Source organism: Pelodiscus sinensis, chromosome 15 (assembly GCF_052426305.1).
Source record: "Pelodiscus sinensis isolate ZL-2025 chromosome 15, ASM5242630v1, whole genome shotgun sequence".
Classification (NCBI taxonomy): Eukaryota; Metazoa; Chordata; order Testudines; family Trionychidae; genus Pelodiscus; species Pelodiscus sinensis.
Genome location: NC_143066.1, coordinates 23,162,237 through 23,181,772, shown reverse-complemented (window position 1 = coordinate 23,181,772; position 19,536 = coordinate 23,162,237). Strand labels below are relative to the sequence as shown.

The 19,536-nt window shown below is 42.5% G+C and overlaps 1 protein-coding gene across 3 annotated transcripts; it reads left to right on the top strand.

Moving 5' to 3' along the window:
• Positions 1–11: 11 nt before the first annotated feature.
• Positions 12–19,337, top strand: KNOP1 (lysine rich nucleolar protein 1). Of its 3 annotated transcripts, none has more exons than XM_089782302.1 (6): positions 12–90; positions 2,988–3,216; positions 3,946–5,290; positions 12,413–12,481; positions 13,201–13,278; positions 17,264–19,337. In XM_089782302.1, exons 3-6 carry the CDS (start codon positions 3,947–3,949, stop codon positions 17,570–17,572), a joined length of 1,800 nt encoding a protein of 599 aa, XP_089638428.1. In that variant the 5' UTR covers positions 12–90; positions 2,988–3,216; position 3,946; the 3' UTR covers positions 17,573–19,337. The 3 variants fall into 3 exon arrangements, with proteins under 3 accessions (XP_089638428.1, XP_075755521.2, XP_075755522.2); XM_075899406.2 differs by having other exon boundaries at positions 17,261–19,337; XM_075899407.2 differs by lacking the exon at positions 2,988–3,216 and having other exon boundaries at positions 18–90; positions 17,261–19,337.
• Positions 19,338–19,536: the final 199 nt, after the last annotated feature.

Below are 19,536 nucleotides of genomic sequence, written 5' to 3'. Positions count from 1 at the left end.
CCGCGCTAGGCCTCGCTTCCGCTTCCGGGTCAGAGCCGGGCGAGCCGTTGGAGGGGGGGCGGGGAGGAGTTGCACGTGGGTCAGCAGCAGGTAAGAGGTTTTTTGGCGTGAGGGGCGAGGGGCCGGGGTGGGAGCGCGGGGCCGGATTCGGATTGCAGCCGATACACAGGTCGGCACTTCAGTAACCGGGCGCTTCTCAAGAGCCACAACTCGGCGGTTCCTAGAGGCGTCACCAAGACTGGGTCTCGCCGCAGCCCGCCCAGCCAGTGGCAGCGGCTGTAGCGCGTGTGCATGTAGGCTCCGGGCTCTCTAACCCTCCGCGACCGCCCGCTTTGGAGGAGCGAGTTCCTGCTTGTGTTAGCGCTTCCTGGCAGCTGTTTAGTGCTAGCGGGAAGGCCAATAGCCCATTCCCTAGCCCCGAAGTGCATGTCACATTTCTGTAGTAGCATTCCCACCAATTCAACAGTCAACTTGTGGAACTCCTTGCCAGAGGATGTTGTGAGGACCAGGACTTTAAGAGGGTTTAAAAAAAGAACTAGATAAATTCATGGAGCTGTCAGTGGCTATTAGCCAGGTAGGAATGGTGGCCTGATGGATGACAGGAAAGGGATCATGTGGTGATTATTAGGGATGTAATAATATAGTTGATTAACCCAGAGGTGGCCAACCCACAGCTCGTGAGGTGCACGTGGCTCTTCACCCCTGAAAGTGCGGCTTATGAAGCCGCCCCTCGCACCCTGTGCTCCCCGGGTGGAGGGGAATCATCTGGCATGGAAAAATGGTACCAACAAGATGGCGGTGGCTGATGGGAGCCTGATGTGGCCAAAAAGCCTGCCTGCAGTTTTTAAAGGGGCCTAACCTAGTATGGCCTTTCTTATGTTCTTAAACCCTGCATTGATTTGATTTCATTAACATTAGTTTACCTACATTTTTCTCTCTGCCCCAGAGCCCTCTTGGTTAGGTCTCAGTTGCAGCAGCAGATGGGAGTTCTGGACTTGTGCTGACAGGTAGAGCTGGTTGCAAACTGACAGAGTACAGATCCCTATGCAAATGTCTTCTGCATCTGCGGTTTTGAGGGATTTGTGTGCTTTGGGGAGGCCAACATACCTGCTGGCTTTGTTGAGGATTCACATGTATGTCTCTGATAGGATAATGTGGAGGACAACTAGCAAATGAGGGTTTCCTATCCCTTGCTTGAGAAATACCCATTTTGGTGAGGATATAGCCCAAAGTTTTATTTTTGTAAAGAAGTACCCACTTTGATAAATGAAGAACACTGACATAGCTACCAGTTCTGCAGTTTTGGCTATATTTAGAGTATAACTATTTGGCTGCATATTTTGGGCCTGCTCAGGCAGGATAGCTGCCTCTAAGGAGAAAGGGGAAAAATACTAGGAATTCATTTGATGCTGCAGTCTGTGGAAGTCACCTGAGCATGCTAAATTCCATCACATGACTTGCCTCCTTACTGCTTTGGCTGGTGGCAGAGTTTAGAATTACACATGTCAGTACTGTGGAAACAATTTTAATATCTCTGAAAGAGGGACAGCTGATGGGATAATAAGATTCAACCATCCCACTTTATTCCCTTTAGATGTTATTCCCTTTAGATGTTATTTTTCAGAACTGAAGTTGGAACAGTGTAATCTTCCATGCCTTGCTCACATTATAGTGCTTGCTATAGTGCCATTAGCAAGAGAGGGGGGCTAAATTGAATGTGATTATAGTCAACTAGCTCTTTTTGGTGACTATCATTCTGTCAGTGCCCTATGATAGACAGCCGGGGGTAGAGAGTAGGGATGTGAATGTTTAATTGGGTGAAGCTTACTGGTTAAGATTAAGTGGTGGGTGCTGGAGCAGCTCTCTGTGCCATGGGTGTGGGGGAAGGGATGCCATTGACAGGGGATGCTCCTATTGTCTATGGCTGTTCTCCCCCCCCCCCCTCCCCCCCCCCCCGCAGGCATGGGCTGCTCTGGTCGGGTTGGAGTAGTCCCTGCCTGTGGTAGGGGTCACCCACTTCCCGTTTAATCAATTAAATAATATGCTTGACAAGTTAACCAATATGTTTAACTGGTTAACCAATTAAACAGGATTTTTCATCCCTAGTGGTAGCAAAGGAAATAGTATTCCCACTAGGGCTATGTCTACCCTGGCGGGTTGTTGCACCAGAAGTATGCAAATGAGGCTAAGGGTGGAATATCGCCGAGCCTCATTTGCATAGCGGCATTGCGCAAGAGGGTTTTTCTTGCGCAAGAAGGGGCAGTGTAGACAGCTCTTTCTAGCGGAAGAGCCTCTTCCACAAAAATGGTGGCTCATTAGGTATGCAAATGAGTCTCAGCGATAATCCATGCTTAGCCTCATTTGCATACTTCTGGCGCAACAACCCACCAGTGAAGACATAGCCTAGGGATGTAAGAGTTAACTGATAAGCATCAATTTATCAGTTTCTGTTCTGGTTAAACTCTGCCCTGCAGGTGCAGCTTTCTTATAGAATAAGCTGGTTCCTGGTGTGCACCAGAGCTGTGCTGTGGGCTCTGCAGCATAAGCCTTATATTGCAGAGCCAACAGCATGGGGCACCCCATCACCATCCTTCCCTCCCTAGTCCCACCCAGCCATACATCCCCAAAAGTACTAGGATTTTTGATGGTTACATGGTTTCTGTTTTTAAAGCTTTTTTAATGTTCTTAATTCCCACCTGCTCTAATCAGAGTGTTCAGACACTGCGTGTAGTCCAGACTTACATATAAAACTCACCTCAGGAAGTGGTTAACTAAATATAACCCCAGTTTTTCCCTCTCAGCTTGACTGTTGCAAGGACTCTTGTTGGACCTTCTTGGTTCATGTCCCTTCTTCTGTTGTGGTTGGAGATAATTGAATATGCACGGATTGCATGTACCTTTGTTGTTAGTGAGCACCTGACAATGGGATGTATCTGAAGATCCTTTTTTGCTCTGTGTAAGGCACAGAGTATGCCCTTCTATTACAGAAAGTTGTCTGTCATGGTTGGGTCAGCATAGCTCAGGACTTATCTTCACCACGTGGTAAATCAAGGCAGCAGCGATCGATCCAGCAGCGGTCAATTTAATCGCGTCTACTTAGATGTGATAAATCCATCTCCGAGAGCTCTCCCGTTGACGCCAGCGTTCCACCAGGATGAGAAGACTAGCTGGAGTTCATGGGAGAGCTGCCCCCCACCAGCTTTCCTGCACACTGTGGTAAGTATGTCAACTTCAGCTATTGCATAGCTCAGTGTTTCTCAACCAGTGGTATGAGTACCCTTACAGGTACTCAAGAGAAGTCTGGAGGGTACGTCAACTCAACTGAAATTTGGAGAAAACTTAATTTTTGTTTTAAGTTTTACAGCATTTTATTATTTTTATATTTTTTACACCCAAAATTTCATTGCCCACCCAGCTAAGATTAAGTTGTTTAAACAAATGTATTGCAATTGTAGAAAAAAAATTGTGTGCCTGAAAACTGTGGGTACTTATAATTTTTTTTAAAAGGGGTACTTTATTAAAAAAAAAAGGTTGAGAAACACTGGAGTAGCTGAAGTTTTGTAGGTTAGACAAGGCTTCTGAAAAAATCCCTATTGATATTGCTCTGGAAAAATCATACTGGTATCAGCAGGCTTTCTGTGTGTTTATAGCTAGCATAGTTCTGATCTGTGTGTGAACAGAGCTTTCATCTAGAGAAACAGCTGATGGGTTTAACCTGATAAGAAATGTTTATAGTCTGATCTTCAGAACTGTTTCTAGGATTTTTAGATTAGGAAAGGGAAATATGGGTTCTTAACATGTCAGAAAATCAGACCAGTAGGTTTTTTTTAATTAGCTCTCCATAATTTAAGTATAATTAACACTTTAAAAGAGTGTGAAGTACTAAGCAAAGAGCTCTGGGTTGCAATACTAAAGCTGTGTACTGACCTGGATTTTGTTTTTCAGAATGATAATAAATGAAGAGAGAGGCAATGTGGTTGAGGAAACAACAAAGAAAAAGAAAAAAGTGAAGAGCACTGGATGCCAAACTGTCATCAAAATTGAAGACGATCTCCAATCTGACACAGAAGCAAAAACTAAGGTGAAGAAGAAGAAATGCCTAACAGAAGCGGATTTAGTTGTGTTAAAGCTTAGTAAAAAGGAAAAGGAAGTCAGCTCCAAATTACAGAAAAGAGCGTGTTCTGATAACCCCATGAGCATAGAAAGTGATTCAGAGTCTGAACCAGTAAAAGAAATAAAGGAGAAATCTAAAGTTTTCAAAAATAAGTCAAAAAAAAGCCATGGTCTTTCCTTGTTACCATTGGAGAATAATCAAGACAGTGATCAGTACCTTCCAAAGAAATGCACAACTCAGTCTCAGGAAAATACAGTCATTGGTAAAAAACACAGAGAGAATATCACCCTTAATTTTGAAGGTGACAGTGAAGTAACCAAGAAGAAAAAGAAGAAAAAAAAGAAAGAGGAGGGAGATGTTTCTTCCTTAACGGTGATAGAAATTCAAGACAGTGATCCTGACATTTCTAATAAAAGTCTTAAAAAAATAAATAAAACCACTTTACAGGCAAAAACACTTGCTGGTAAAAAACACAGAAAGGATTCAGACGAAAATGATATAATGAAGAAGGAAAAAAAGAAAAACAAACATGACTCCTTAACACTAGCAGGTAATCAGGGAAACAATCAGAGTGTTTCTGATGAGAATCTTTCAACAAGTGACTTACAAAAGTTTCAAGAAACCAATTCCCAAGAAAACACATTCATAAGAAAAAAACAAAAAAAGAATATTGTCCAGAACGTTGAAAGTGACATAGAAGTAACTAAGAGGAAAAATAAAAGAAAAGATTTTACCTCCTTGACATGTGAGGATAATCAGGACCCTAGTCATAGAGTTTCTAATAAAAGTCTTCCTAAAAAACAAGAAGCGAATGAAAAAGAATTTGTTGGTAAAAAACACAGAGAGAATTTTGAAGATGTCTGTAAAGTAACCAAGAAGAAAAAGAAAATGATGCAGAAGGAAGAGGAGGATGTAATGGAGTCTGTAAAACTTATGGATGAAGATGGGAAAATATCTAAAGATGAAAAGATCACACCAATTAAAAATAATAAAAAGAAAAAGAAATCCAAACCAATGGAAGACCTTGCAGTAGATAATGTAAATGGGGACCTTTGTGAAAATAATGTACACTGTGACAATAAGAGTAAGAAAAGAAATAAACAGGGAGCACAGGAATATGCTGAAGAGCCAAGACTGAAAAAGAAAAAGGTCACAAAAACAGAAAATGAGGCAATGGTAAGCTCTAAATATAATCATTTTTCCATCTTCCCACTGAGAAACTCAAAGCTTTTCATGTACACGTGAAGAGTCCAATCTTGCAAGCTGTTCCAGATGAATGTACTGTGCATGGCCACATTTACATCATTGGGGCTGGCTCAGGCTGAGGAACAGCCTGCAGGATCATAGTTGAATGATTTAAGCCTCTCAACAGTCCTGAGAGTCAAAGAAGAATTTTTAATGCCTATTGCAATAGCTATTTAGTGCTTTGATTATAAAAACGTAAAGTGCAGAAAATTACTTGTCACCATCCAGAGGAGTTGACACACAACCAAAAGCTGTGTCTGCTCTGAACTCTCATGTCCATTTCACTGTTGATCTTGTGATAGCAATAGTAGCAGCACTGATGTAGAGTGAGGTACCAGTCTTTATCACTGTGCCATCTACACTTGTGTCTACATGATATGATGGTAAAATGCTAGTGTCCACCAGCATCTTGTTTGTGCTGGGCATTTTTCCCCCCATAAGGTTTTCCTATTGTTGCTGTGGCTGGAGGATCTGCTTATACTAATGGTAGCAACTGTGGGAGAATTTTAAGAGGAAAAATACCTAATGTGGACAGGGCCTTCCCAAATGTGTGCAAGATCTCAAATATAGATCTCCAAACCCTGGTAGACCAAACGTTAGACAGGATGCAATCTAAATCAAAACTCACTTGTTAATTAAACACAATAAACCCTAAATCAAAATGATCCAATGAAAGCTAAATGAAATAAATGAGCATTTATGACCTAGATAAACAAAAACTGCATGGCTATATCTAAACTCGTGGCTTCTTGCATCAGAAGTATGCAAATGAGGCTAAGCGTGGAATATCGCCAAGCCTCATTTGCATACCTGATGAGCAGCCATTTTTGCAAAAGAGGCTCTCGTGCCAGAAGGAGCTGTCTACACTGCCCCTTCTTGCGCAACAAAAACCCTCTTGCACAACGCCGTTACGCCAATTATTTTCAGGAGGGCTTTTCTTGCGCAAGAAAGGGAAGTGTAGATAGCTCCTTCTGGTGCAAGAACCTCTTCTGTAAAAATGGTGGCTCATTAGGTATGCAAATGAGGCTCGACAATATTCCACGCTTACCCTCATTTGCATATTTCTGACGCAAGAAGCCGTGAGTGTAGACATAGCCCAGAAGTCTGTGATCTGATTGACTATTTTTTATGGAAACCCCATTAGAGATTTTTAAAACTGTGGTGCCAGTTGAATAGCCAAATGAACTTGCTGTGGGTGTAGAACATACGTGAACAAATGGTCTTTGGACTGGGATGAATGGAAACACTTATCTGGTATGCTTCTAAAAACAATCTTCAAGCATTTTAAAACAATTTTTTTCCTCCAAAGTTTTTCAAAATGTTCAACTCTTATTTAACAGTAACAATAGTGAGTGATCATTTTATCAGTTTGTCTCCTTACCCCATATAGGCATGGGGTTGAGAACCCCGAAGTCCACAGGAGCTGCATGTGCTCACCATCTCTAAAACTCAGACCCTAGGTGACAATATTACTGTATGACACTGCCATCCCACAGAGCATTTATCTAAAGCTTTACAGAGTTTTACATACATTATGTCTTAATGACCCTGAAAAGTAATTACTACTCCAACTGCTTTACAGCAGGAAAACTTAAGCACAGATAAGATACTGCATACCCACAGCCACACTGTGAGTCAGTGGCAAAGCAGGGACTATAACTCATTGACTCCTTAGTTTGTGCTGTAACCGCTAATTCTCATTACACCACTTAAACCTGCAAAACTGGCATCCTTCCTGGCGCAGGGTTAGCTCTGCCACTGTGTAGTTAATGCTCAGCATGCTCCAGCAATTTTGGGGAGAGCAGCAGAGTTACTTCCCCAGATTTTTTTTAAACATTGTCTATATGTTAGATAGGGATGTTAAAATTAATCATCTACTAATCGAATAGTCGATAAGGGGCTTCCACTTTGAAATGTATCAAAACCCCTCACCCCCTGGGTGTTGCTACATTTCAAAGGCGGAAGTGCCATGCCATGTTCCACCTTTGAAATGTACAAAAGCCCCAATAGGGGCTCTTGTGCATTTCAAAGATTGAAGCGCTGCCTGGGGCCGGCCCTAGGCTCCAAGAAATGTACAAGAGCCCCAGCGGAGACTCATGTGCATTTCTGGACTCTTGTACATTTCAAAGATGGAATGCCACCGCTGCCTCCCTGCCCCCCCCCCCCCCCATGGAGCTAGGGAGAACCAGCTTTTAAGCTGGCTCCCCCCAGCACCGTACACTCCCCCCTTTGCTGCCTCTTTCTGATAGAGGCAACAAGAATGGGGGAAGTGACTAATCGATTAGTTGCTTACATCCCTAATGCTAGATTCCTGATGGACTTTGGGGTTGCTTTGGACACTCCATTTAAATCACTTCTAAGACAAAAGCACACATTAGTGAACCTGGTGTATTCTGCTTTGGTGTATCCCCACATATAAATATATGTGTTCGGTGGAATCCTGCAGAGCCTTCTAAGGCTCAGTTCTTTTAATCATATGTAGAGTCTGGCATAAAAGTGGAATCTTCAGCTTACGTGGCAGCATGAAAATGGGTTTTTGGGTTACATGGGTGTGTGTGTGAGTACATCTACACGTACCATTGCTAGTAGGACAGTTGTGGCTATAGCCTTCTTCACTTTTTTTCCCCCTCCTTTTGACCTTTAGAAGGGTAGGATGGTTTTATTACTGTGATAAATTTTCTAATTAAATTGGCATTGTCCCAAAGAGACAGTTAGATGTTATTTGTGTTTATGCAGCTGCTCACACGTGTGCACAGGGAAGATAAGTCTTGCAGTGACAAATGCAGGAGCATGATGATACTGAAAAATGAAGATGGAAGGCACCTTCCAAACAACTGACAAAATGGGGGAAGGGGTCATGTTGTCTCTTACTATTCATGTTCTGTCCTTTACCTGAAAGAAATTTCTCAAAGTTTAAAAATCAGGGTAGTGCTGATTTGAAGAAATTTGGTTATTGTTACACTGCTGTTATAGATGATGGTGGTGTTTGCTTGTTCCTTGTATAACTGCATTATAATTCTGAACCAGCTTCTAATCTCTAATGCATGTCACACACCACTGCATCTCTCAGAAAATCCACTGCTTTGCTTATGCAGCAAGCCCCATAGCAAATTTTTTGAAGACTGTACACAGCCATAATCAAGTTGTAACTAAGAATATTAAGGAACTAATATTTTGCTAATCATGTAGTCAATACTGTTTGTATCAATTACACACTTATTCAATAAGGGGAGGCAGTCTGCAGAGCCACAACAGGTATCTCCCAGAGCTTGCACGAGCAGGGACTGAGTGGCTTGGGGACCTCTGTGGCACTGCATTGTAAATGTAGGAAGAGCGTGGCACCTCTTACATTTCAAATGCAGAGGCGCAGCAGTCCTGGACTGCTCAGTCCTGGCTCATGCTGGCTGCAGCGGCCCAGGCCGGCTGTTGGCAAGTGCTGCTCTGGCAGCAGCCCCTGGCTATGGCCAGCACTGGCCGCCATGAAGAGAGGCTGCCCTGGCCACCGCGGATAGGGGTACTTTGCAACAGCAGTCCCTGTCTGCGGTGGAACCCAGCTCCCCACTGGGACCCTGTGGACAGGGGCTGCTGCCAGAGCAGCCTCCCCCACTCGCTCCCACAGGCAGCGGGGGTGGGGGAAGGCGAGCAGTCGTCTACTTCAATTGACTACCCAGTAAGCTTAGGGTTATTGGGTAATCGAGTACTCGCTTACATCCCTAGTTGTAACTGAGGGCTTATCTAGACTACACTAAAGTGTCGAAAGTGGATATACAAATTCCACGGGAATTTGCATATCTTCTTCCAATTTCACTTTTGAAAGCAGAGCTTTTGAAAGTGAAAGTAGTTTAGATGCAGCTTTTTTTGGCAACCCTCCCCCCTGGTTGAAAAACCACTCTTCCTCAAAAAATGAGGTTTATGCGGTTTTTCGAAAAAAAGGGGGGGAGGGTGCCTAAAAAGTGAACTACTTTCACTTTCCAAAGCAGATATGCAAATTCCAGCGGAGTTTGCATAGCCTCTTTCAACACTTTAGTGTAGTCTAGATAAGCCTTGAGATTTATATTTGCTTCCCCGAATGTACTTACTTATAACAAATTTGGCTTGCTTGGCAACAAGTCTTTACTAATGTTAGTTTTTATTCAGTGTCTGTGTGCAATATGAAATACCATTTTGGATTTATAGCGGATATTCCAGCTCCATTATTGTCAGATTGAAACGTAGACCTCTAAAGTAGGGGTGGAGAACCTCAGGCTGGGGGCTGATGTAGCTCCTGGCTTGTCTAGATCCAGCCCCAGAGGCTTGGGGCTCCCTCCAGCATAGGGGGGCCCATGCTTGTGTTCCAGCTCCCTTGCTGGAGCACACAATGTACTAGCCTGGACCCCCTTACACTCTGGTATGCGAGAGCAGCCACATCATGGACGGTGAGGGTTTGAGGGGTTTTGGTTTTTTTGCTTCTCACTTGTGTACGGCCCCCTGACAGATTTTTTCCCCATGAGTTAGTGGCCTCCAACCCAAAAAAGATTCCCCACCCCAGCTCTAAACCCATATTTCTTGTGGAGTTGAGCCATCTCTAGTACTCCCTCCTTTTGAGGTTCTGACTGTACCAACCTTTAAAACACTGGTTTATTCCAGGTTGCTGGCCAAATGAATGCATGAAGAGGCAGGCATGTGTATAAGAGAGCACATGCCAGTGGTTACCAGGAGGGTTCAATCCTGTTCTGCTTGAATGAGTGTTGCTAGTGGTGTCAGTGAGAGAAGAATAGGGCCCTGAGGTGCCCCCAGTTCTTGTGTACATTTTAAACAGGACATAACTGATAACAAAACTTACCAAGAATACCAAAATTCTGGTCTTTATTGTATGCAGTGTAGCTGTAGTCTTGTTGGTCCCAAGATAAGGTTGTCTCTCTCACCAACAGAAGTTGGTCCAATAAAAGATATTCTCTGCCCTCCCCTACCCCAGCTTTTCTAACAGCATGCATGGTGTGTTTGTGCATTCGGGGGGCTTATGCATCTATCTCACAAAACAGCCCTCTTCCATTTTGCAGAAAAGATACCACAGCAGAACCTGCACTACCTACTGTATGTTAATGAGATTTCATGACACTGATGGATTCCAGTCACAATTTATAGCCCTGAGCAAAATAAGCCAAGACTATCCTGTGCTGAAGAGCTGTGTTTGCTGCTTTTAAATGATGTGCCCTACGCATGTCCTAATTCTGTGATATGCTAGTCACTCCCGGCTTCTATTATGTCCAGCAGAACCCTAGAGCAGAGGTGGGGAACCTTTTGTGGGGTGGGGGCTGCAGACAAATGAGAAGCAAGGGGGGGGACAAACCCGTATGGCCCCTGACTGAGAAGACAGACATTCCCCACATTCCCCTCACACACCAGAACCTGAAGGGGAGGAGGTAGGCTAGTAGATTTAGTGTTTTCCAGCCCTGTGGAGGAATGGCAGGGGCCTGGGACACCAACCCAGGCTCCCTAATGCTGGGGGGAAGCCTTGAGCCTCAGGGAACGGATTCAGCCCTGGACCTTAGGTCCCCCACTTCACCCCTGCCCTAAATAAAAGCATGAGCCTGCTAAATTCACAATGGTCCGTAACCCACAATGGGTCAACCAGTCATTGTGAATTAGCCAGCATAAATACACACATTTCTCCTTTCTTTCCTGCCACCTACCCTTCAGACTAAAATCACTGCAGCTCTGTTTGCTGACCTTGGTTTGTTGCTGTCATTGCTATTTCCCCTATTGTTTTAAAGAAATCCAAAAAGACAGTACTAGGCCACACAGAAGCAAACTGGATACTAATTTTTAAGAGAATGAGTTCTTATTGTGGAAAGCATTTCTTTCTCCTGTTGGGATCAGATGTATTTGTGTGTATGCAAATTCAGCATATAAAAAGGTAGATACAGAAAACAAATTAAATTATCCGTGGGTTGGGCATTGAAAAAAATACATACGAACATAAGAACGGCTGTACTGGGTCAGACCACAGGTCCGTCTAGCCCAGTATCCTGTCTGCTGACAGTGGCCAGCACCAGATGCCCCAGAGAGGATGGACCGAAGACAATGATCAAGCGATTTGTCTCCTGCCATCCCTCTCCAGCCTCTGAAAAACAGAGGCCAGGGACACCATTTCTATCCCCTGGCTAATAGCCTTTTATGGACCTAACCTCCATGAAATTATCTAGCTTCTCTTTTGTTTTACAAAAACAAAAAACCCACAACAGAAGGAAATAGCAAGTTCTGTTGGCATAAGTCTCCCCAGCATTCTTTTGTTATTTCATGATTGAATTATTGTTTTAGTTTTCTCTGACTTTTTCTTCTGGCCGCCTTTTCTCAGTGAGTCAGACCATTGTGGCTCAGTTAATTTTCTACTGTCCTAACCTTTCCTCCTTATCCAATACATTGGCTGCCTGTTAATCTCATCTTTGTTACTGATTTTTCAAAGTTGTCCCTACAATGGAGCCTGCTTTCCTTAACCAGGAGGTTTCTATGCATTTTCCATGTTGGTTATGCTTGTATCACAGCTTTCATACTGGTAACTCCTCACCCCCTTTTATTTGCAGATTCAAATAAATAAGTGATTTTTACCAAGTGGTTTAATCTGAAATGCTTGCCTCTGCACCGCAGATTATTGTGGGTCTTTGCCCATGAAAGCTTATGCTCCAACACTTCAGTTAGTCTATAAGGTGCCACAGGATTCATCGCCGCTTTTGCAGATTCAGACTAACACGGCTACCCCTCGGATACTGTATGTTCCCCATCTCTCTACTAATCCCTCTTTTACAAGGGTTTCCAGTGTTCCTTATACTCTCTGAAAAATGGGTTTCTGTTGTGCAAAGCTTTGTCAGATGCATCTCTCCATTGTTGGAAATCTCTTCAAGGACAAGGACAGGCCCAGGTGTCACTTTTAGTTTAGAATGTGACTTTAAATAATTTTGCAATATTGCATTTGTCTGTTAGGCAGTGTTCTCTCACTTGTCACTGCCCCTGTGTAAATGGCAGTTAAATGAGTAGATATCAATATTTACATTCAGGTTTATATCTGTTTTGCAGGAATGTAAGGATGATGTAACAATTGTGAAGGAAACGAAAGGAAATTGTGATGAAATAAATATAGACAAGGTAGAGTATCACTTCCATATACTGTGTAGCTTTGTGTGAAGTCAGACCCTAGTAGCAGGTGTGTCTGCAAGCCACAGGAATATGTATATGCTGTTTGCAGATCAGAAATTGCATTGATTATTATTGTGTGCACTCATGCACAAGAGGACTGTTTACCAGATGGAATATGCTATATCTTCCATTGGCCAAGCACTAAAGCGAGGTAAAATCTGGAGCATGCTGCTGCTGTGGTTGCCAAACATTTTGAAATAGCTGATCAAATTTAATGCTCACTTGTCCATGTCTATCTGTGCTGGCAGTTTCAGTGTATTTGTTATCTGCAATGGACTTTATGCCAAGAAAATTCAACCCCAGTGGGAAGGATTAATGTGCTTGATAAGTACCAGAGTTAATGTTTTGCAGTTATTTGTAGAGCCCTGCACAGATACAAAACTTATATCTGTATCAGTATCCACAAAAATGAACTATGGATAACCACACTGACATCCGCAGATGCAGATACCCATGGATATAAAGCAGATAGCTGCAGATTTGAAGGACTCTAGTTACTTGTAAGAAAACTAATGCTGGAAATCAATAATGACTTTATCTCTGTAATCGAGTGTGCAAAATGGGCTGAAATGCTAACTTACAAGTCAGGTTTTCGACTAATCGCCTTTTCTTGTGATCTCATTCTTATGCTGTGAATTCAGTTATCTTTTTATTTTTCTTCCTTTTAGGTTAGGCGGCAAGCTCTGCAAGAAGAGATTGATAGAGAATCTGGCAAAACGAAAGGTTTTACAAACAAAGTGGAATCTGTACGTATGTACCTAATGTATCTGATAACGTGTCCACAGCAACCCTCTTGAAATTGCACCACATCCTGCTCTGTATGCTAGTCAGATACACCACTTGGCATACAAGCCTCTCTTCTGATTGCAAATTTGAGGTCGTACTACAGAACAAATGAGTCCAATCCCAAGAGAGGCTGGGAGCGGACTAGCCAACTCCAATAGCAGTGGGGGTTGAACAGAGCTCTAATTCCCATTATTAGTCCTGAAAAGTAGCATTTTTCCTGCTCTCTCTGGAGAATTAGCCCAAATGAATTTGCTGCAAAATCATTTTCTATTTATTGTGGAATATAAATAACACTAACCCATGTATAGTTGTCACTGGGACTAGAATTAGCACACAGTTTTCCCTGTTAGAAATAGCAGGGAGCTAGTTCCAAATTACGGAGCAGCATCAAACACAGTCAGCTTGTTTTAAATCTCCATGATGACTTACTGACATACTTTGGTCATTCACAAGTGAGTGCTTGATTTGCATGTCAAGGGGCAGAAGTACTTCTTCTGGGATGGAGGTTTACTTGGCCAAAGGAATGGTGAAACTGGCATCCTTTTGAAAAGCTTGCTGTCTCCTAAAAACAAATAGTATAACCTGGTACTTCAGGTAAAGTGTGAGAGTGGGAAGGCTGAAAGGGGAATAAAAAAAATATAGTGCATATGCCCCCTTGCCCTGAGTGTCAGGTTTTCACCTTCCGCTACTCACACCTACATCTCTGTAGGACTTGTCTTGGTTCTTTGCCTTTACATCTTTTGCTCCTTGACACATTCAGAGTGGAACATCTGCCAGTTGCTGTAATTGCTGGCCTTTAGCAGGGGCAGTAGGATTCAGAAAGGGGAGGGGGGCCTTATTAGTATTCCAGATTATCTCCGCTGTCTGTGAACTGCACCAGAAGACTTCCACAATTCTAGTAAAGTATGAACATACATGAATCAAATTACAGAAATCTATAAAATGTCAATTTTTGCATGGCTGGGGAAACTGGGAAGTGAACTCAGCTTTTATTTTGAGGTATGCCTTGAAAGAATGTACCTAACTGGCCCTGAAGTCATTCAGAAAATAACATGTTGGCAGGAAATCCCAGTCCTTTGAGGCTGATCTCTCACTGGTTATTAGCACATAGCAGAATAGGAGCTATGAAGACTAATTAGTGAGCTTCACAAAGAACACGCCTGAAATGCTGCAGTAAAAACGATCTGTAGTAATTGCCAGCAGTTAACTTAAAAAATTACAGGGTTTGAAAAGGTGTAATTATTTCTGCATCTGTGCCGATATGTATCTCCACCTCCAGAAAGAATGGTTGTCACAGACTCTGGCTTACGGCAGCTATATGACAAAATTATAAACACTTTGACAAAAACTGAAATATCATGAGGTGGTTTGTATCCCGTTCAAAAGGAAACTCCTCAGTAAAGTGGATAGTCAGCTTTTAAAAGCAGAAGCCCTAATTTATGTTGAATTAAAAGGCTTTACACCCACTGGTTATGTATAATTTACAAAAGCCCTCTCTAGATTGCTGCACTGTTGTCACTACAGTTTGTACGGTGAAGAGCTGGGTATCATCTGGGCTCTTTTGTTGAAGATGGTGGTGTCAGATGAGTTCTAAGTATTGAGTTGGATGGATTGAGAACAAGCACATGAGCTGCATTTTGAATTCCAGTTTTCTGTTAGTTTAAGCCTAATCAGTGATGAACTAACATGTTGGTTCCAGTTAACTGTGGATCAGCCCCACTCTGAAAGAGGAAAATGGAAGTCAGTCATGACAGAAATAAAAGAGAATTAGTGACATTGTGACTCCCAAGCCACCCAGAGGGACTGTGTAAAGAAACTTACAGATAATAGAGAGTGTTCTTAAATAATAGGAAGGTGAGGAAATTTACTAACGTAACCTGTAATGTATCCATAAATACAAAGGGTTGAATTGTGCTTCTACACCAGGACAGCTCCAGACCAGAATCTGGCCTAAAGATATCCCCAAAATATGCCCCCCGAGACTGGTACACAAAAAAACTAAGTATAAAGATGACAACTCTGGCTGATGTAAAGCTCCATTGTTTGACACCCGTGAATGCTCCTGCCCCTGGAGCAGAACTCCTCCTCTCCTGTGTGTGTGAGCAGCTGAAGCATGAAAGGCTAGAGCTAAAGAATGACAGGCCATATGTTGGCAGCTCAAAAGGCAAGTTCTGAGTTGTGTGTGTTTTTATATGTTATGCATATACAGGACAGTTAGTGAGGGAAGAAATTAGTGCATAGAACCCACAGGCCATATTTGGATGTCTTCATAGTTAACTTTTTATTAGAAAAAGTTGCTGAGGTTGTTCTTTATTCCTCTGCATAAGGAAAATGAAAAGGGAGGGGACAGGTCTGAAACCTTTTCTAGAAAAGCAAAGCAGCCAACTCATTAGAATAACTAAAATGTGGCTAGAGAAGGTCTCTGGGAATTTAACAGAGAAGTGTCCAGATGGCAGAGAAGTTGTATGCCTAAAGATAAAAGGGAAAGAGGCACTGGAGACAAAACAGGAATGAATTTGGTGTTGACACTGCACATTCAGCTATATTAGTGTCCTGCTGGATGCAGTCTATTGTCACTGTGATCTTAAAATGGATCATGATGCACCTTTTGTTCCATCTGCAAACCATTTGACACAGCAACCCTCTTTTTATTGGTTGCCATGGGTTTGAAAGAGTCACTGAACATTCTTTGGCTTAGTTCTGAAGGGTCACTGGAGCATCAGTCCACAATATGGCAGACTGCACACCATTCCGTAATTGGGAAGTAAATGCTGTAATTGTACATACATGGCTTATACCTCTGCTTATATTTACTGCCATGAGGCAAAGCAAGGGTGCAGTGTTCTGAAACGAATTTGTGGTAATCTGTGCTGTATTATTTTTAGACAGGAATTTAAGTCATTGAAGCACTTGGGCTTCATCTAGTATTAAAATAAGTAATTTAGGCTGTGGCTTTTATTCCACCCTTTGGAAGCAATGAAAATAGTGGGTAGTGATTTTAGTGTGTAAAACATGGTGGTGATAATTTTAGTAATCTGCAACAGACTAAATCTCAAAGAGGAGGAGAACTGTGGAGTCAGTTCTGGGTACTAATTAGTGTCCAGCTGCTCTAATATTTAGTTGCACTTTGTTTCCTTCTCCTTTAGCTCATCATAGGCCAGATCATGCCCAGTGCTGTGTGGGGTTGAGGCTATTCAGCACCTACAGACTGAGGGTGTAAAAACTGCTGAATGCTAGAGCAGCAGCAAAGCCCTTTTTTACCACTTTATTAACTGAAGTAGTTATGATTGGCTATGCCAGAAAGACGAAACCACTCGAGCCTGCCCCTAGTTTAGATGTAGATGGGTTAAAAAATCAGTCACAAACACTGAACATTTTAAAAAGGAAATATAGTAAGTAGGTGCTGTTCATGGGATGCCTTTCTGTGCAATTCCTCTCTCTTCTTTGGGCAGCGTACATATCTTGTGCAAAGATGCCTAAAATATTTCCCCTTTGGTTGCTCCAAGACTGTTGTAAATTTTAGTGGCTGCAAAAGCCTCTAGGATTAGCTTAATGGTGGTGTTTGATAGTATGTAGAGAACAGAGCTGGGTGCATTTGGAGGTTGAAGATTACCCCTTTTCACACCTCACCTCTCTGCTGCAGAGAAGTTGCCCCCTTCTGAGCATGAGATGGTTGGTTACGTGGTTAGTGCAGTCAATTCCTCACATGTACTTCCCTGAAGCAGAGCATGGAGAATGCAGGGAGATGGGATCCAGAAGTTGGAAGAGAACAATTTGTACCTTGCCTTTAGGTGTGCTAGGACTCCAATACAGTTTTGGTGTCTGTGCCACAATCTTTATGGCCCACAGGTGGTTGCAACCCTTAATGCTGATACCATTTCATGTTCTGATCCTATGAATTAGTGAATAGAAATAGTTTCCTAATCATTTTGTTTCATTCAGCAGGATATAAAATTTGGCCAATGGAGTACAGCTACTTTTGAAAGCTCAGGCCAAAAAACAAAATTCCTTAAACTGATGGGCGGTTTTAAAAAGAATTCCACCTCAACCCAAGATCTTCTGGTAACCACAGAAAAATCAAACACGGCTCTGAACAGAAAAGGTGAGGAAACCTTAAAGCAAAACCTGCAAATGGAGTTTGAGAAAGCAATGAACTTGAAGCAACACAGAGGAATTGGCCTTGGATTCCAGCCCATTGCCAACAAAAAGGTGTACATAGACAAATACGCTATTAGATCTGTTAAATTTGACTGAATTTTGTGGCAGCAATGTGAGGGGATGAAAAACCATTCAAACTTGTCTAAATTTTTCTTTCTTGGAATGACACCAAGTTCAACAGCAAATAGTGATGTGACTCAATCTCAGGGCACATGGGACTAATTTCTAACAGCTGAATGACAAGTCCCAGTGTATCCTCAAAGCAGTGCCGATATGTTCTTTGCTAGTGAGGAGAAAATCTCCTTCAGCAAAGGTTTCAGACTTGCAGCTGTAGCCCATGGCAGTTTAAATTTTGTAAATATTTATTTGGACTCTGAAGACTGCAGAATGTTTTTAAAATATTGTTAAATACATTTTAGTGACTCGAGGGCAATATAATGGTTTCTTTCCTGTATTACAGTCTGTCCACATAAAATTCTCGTACAGTTTTCTGCAAGTGTGGTGCCAAATGGTCTTTAGCACTGAAAGAGACACAGGCTACTTTTTGTTTGAAAAATCTCATGTACTTTTTTTAAAATGGTCAATAGGGTTTTTTTTTTTTTCCTTTTCAAAAATGCTACAGCCTGAATCATTTATACTTCCCAAGCTCTCATGAGTAACATTTTATTTCAACATCAAAAGTTCAGTTAGTGACTCCATCTATAAGGCAGCTCTACCAATTAATCTTGGTCATAATTTGTATGCACCAGTTAAGCAGGGCTAGACATGGATAGTAACTTATGAGACACTGAACTACTCTTGATTTCTTCTACTCTCTTGCTAACAAACATTGTTCACGTTGGCTACGTCTAGACTGGCATGATTTTCCGCAAATGCTTTTAACGGAAAAGTTTTTCCGTTAAAAGCATTTGCGGGAAAGAGCGTCTAGATTGGCATGGACGCTTTTCCGCAAAAGCACTTTTTGTGGAAAAGCGTCCATGCCAATCTAGACGCGGTTTTGCACAAGAAAGCCCCGATCGCCATTTTCGCCATTGGGGCTTTTTTGCGCAAAACAGTTTTTAGCTCTCTACACTGGCCCTCTTGTGCAAAAACGTTTCCGGAAAAGGGCTTTTGCCCGAACGGGAACGTCAAAGCATTTGCGCAAGAAGCACTGATTTCGGACAGTAGAACGTCAGTGCTTTTGTGCAAAATCAAGCAGCCAGTGTAGACAGCTGGCAAGTTTTTGCGCAAAAGCAATTGCTTTTGCAGAAAAACTTGCCAGTCTAGACGCAGCCTGTGTGTATTTTGGTAGCTTTGTTTTAAAGGTGAAAGTCTGGTCCCAGTAAACTGGCAGAATTCCCAGTAGCTAGTGGGACCTAGTGTGGCCCAGACGATTTCTCAGAACTGCGCAACCCCACAAGGGACCTGCATGAATGAAATTCCTGTTTCTTAACCTTTGGATTAACTCCTACATGTAATGTTAGTCACATTTTCACTGGCTATATACCAGAGAGCAAAAACTGTATAAATGCAATTGTGTTACTCAATGTATGCATATTTGGAACTCCAGAGAGTCTGAATCAGAGAGGGTGGCATTGTCTCTCTGAAACTTGGGAAAACTGTATGTTAACTGGTTTAACATTTTCACTTAGTGTCCCGCCAATAGTTATTGGGATATGGGGGCAGGGAGGAGATGGGCTGATGTTGATAGCCTTGTTTGGTGAGGCGGCCTACTTCAGCCTCTGCGCAAGCTGCATGCACATTCCTCAATCTTTCCTTTGTTTTTAGCAGCTGTATTGTCATGAGATTTGTATATTTATGAAATCATTTTATTCTTTGTATCAAAATTTCATTTTACTGTAAGCCAGCCAATGGTTTTTGAGACTGCGTGTGTTCATTATTTCTCAATTAGATGTTTGTACTCACAACCCTCCACTCCACCTCTTCCCCAAACCCTGCCTCTCCCTTATTCCTTAACCCCTCCCCTGAGCAGCAAGGGGATTACAGGGACCTGGTGTGACAGCAGCAGAGGTCACACACCCGTTGGGTTGCGGGATGCGGAGTGGCCTGGCAGCCTGCTC

Bases quoted from the DNA above. Each gene is read 5' to 3' on its own strand.
- KNOP1 (XM_075899406.2), top strand. From the start codon at position 3,947: ATGATAATAAATGAAGAGAGAGGCAATGTGGTTGAGGAAACAACAAAG. The intron at 5,291-12,412 runs GTAAGCTCTAAA...TCTGTTTTGCAG, and splicing joins AAACAGAAAATGAGGCAATG to GAATGTAAGGATGATGTAAC. The intron at 13,279-17,260 runs GTACGTATGTAC...TGTTTCATTCAG, and splicing joins TTACAAACAAAGTGGAATCT to CAGGATATAAAATTTGGCCA.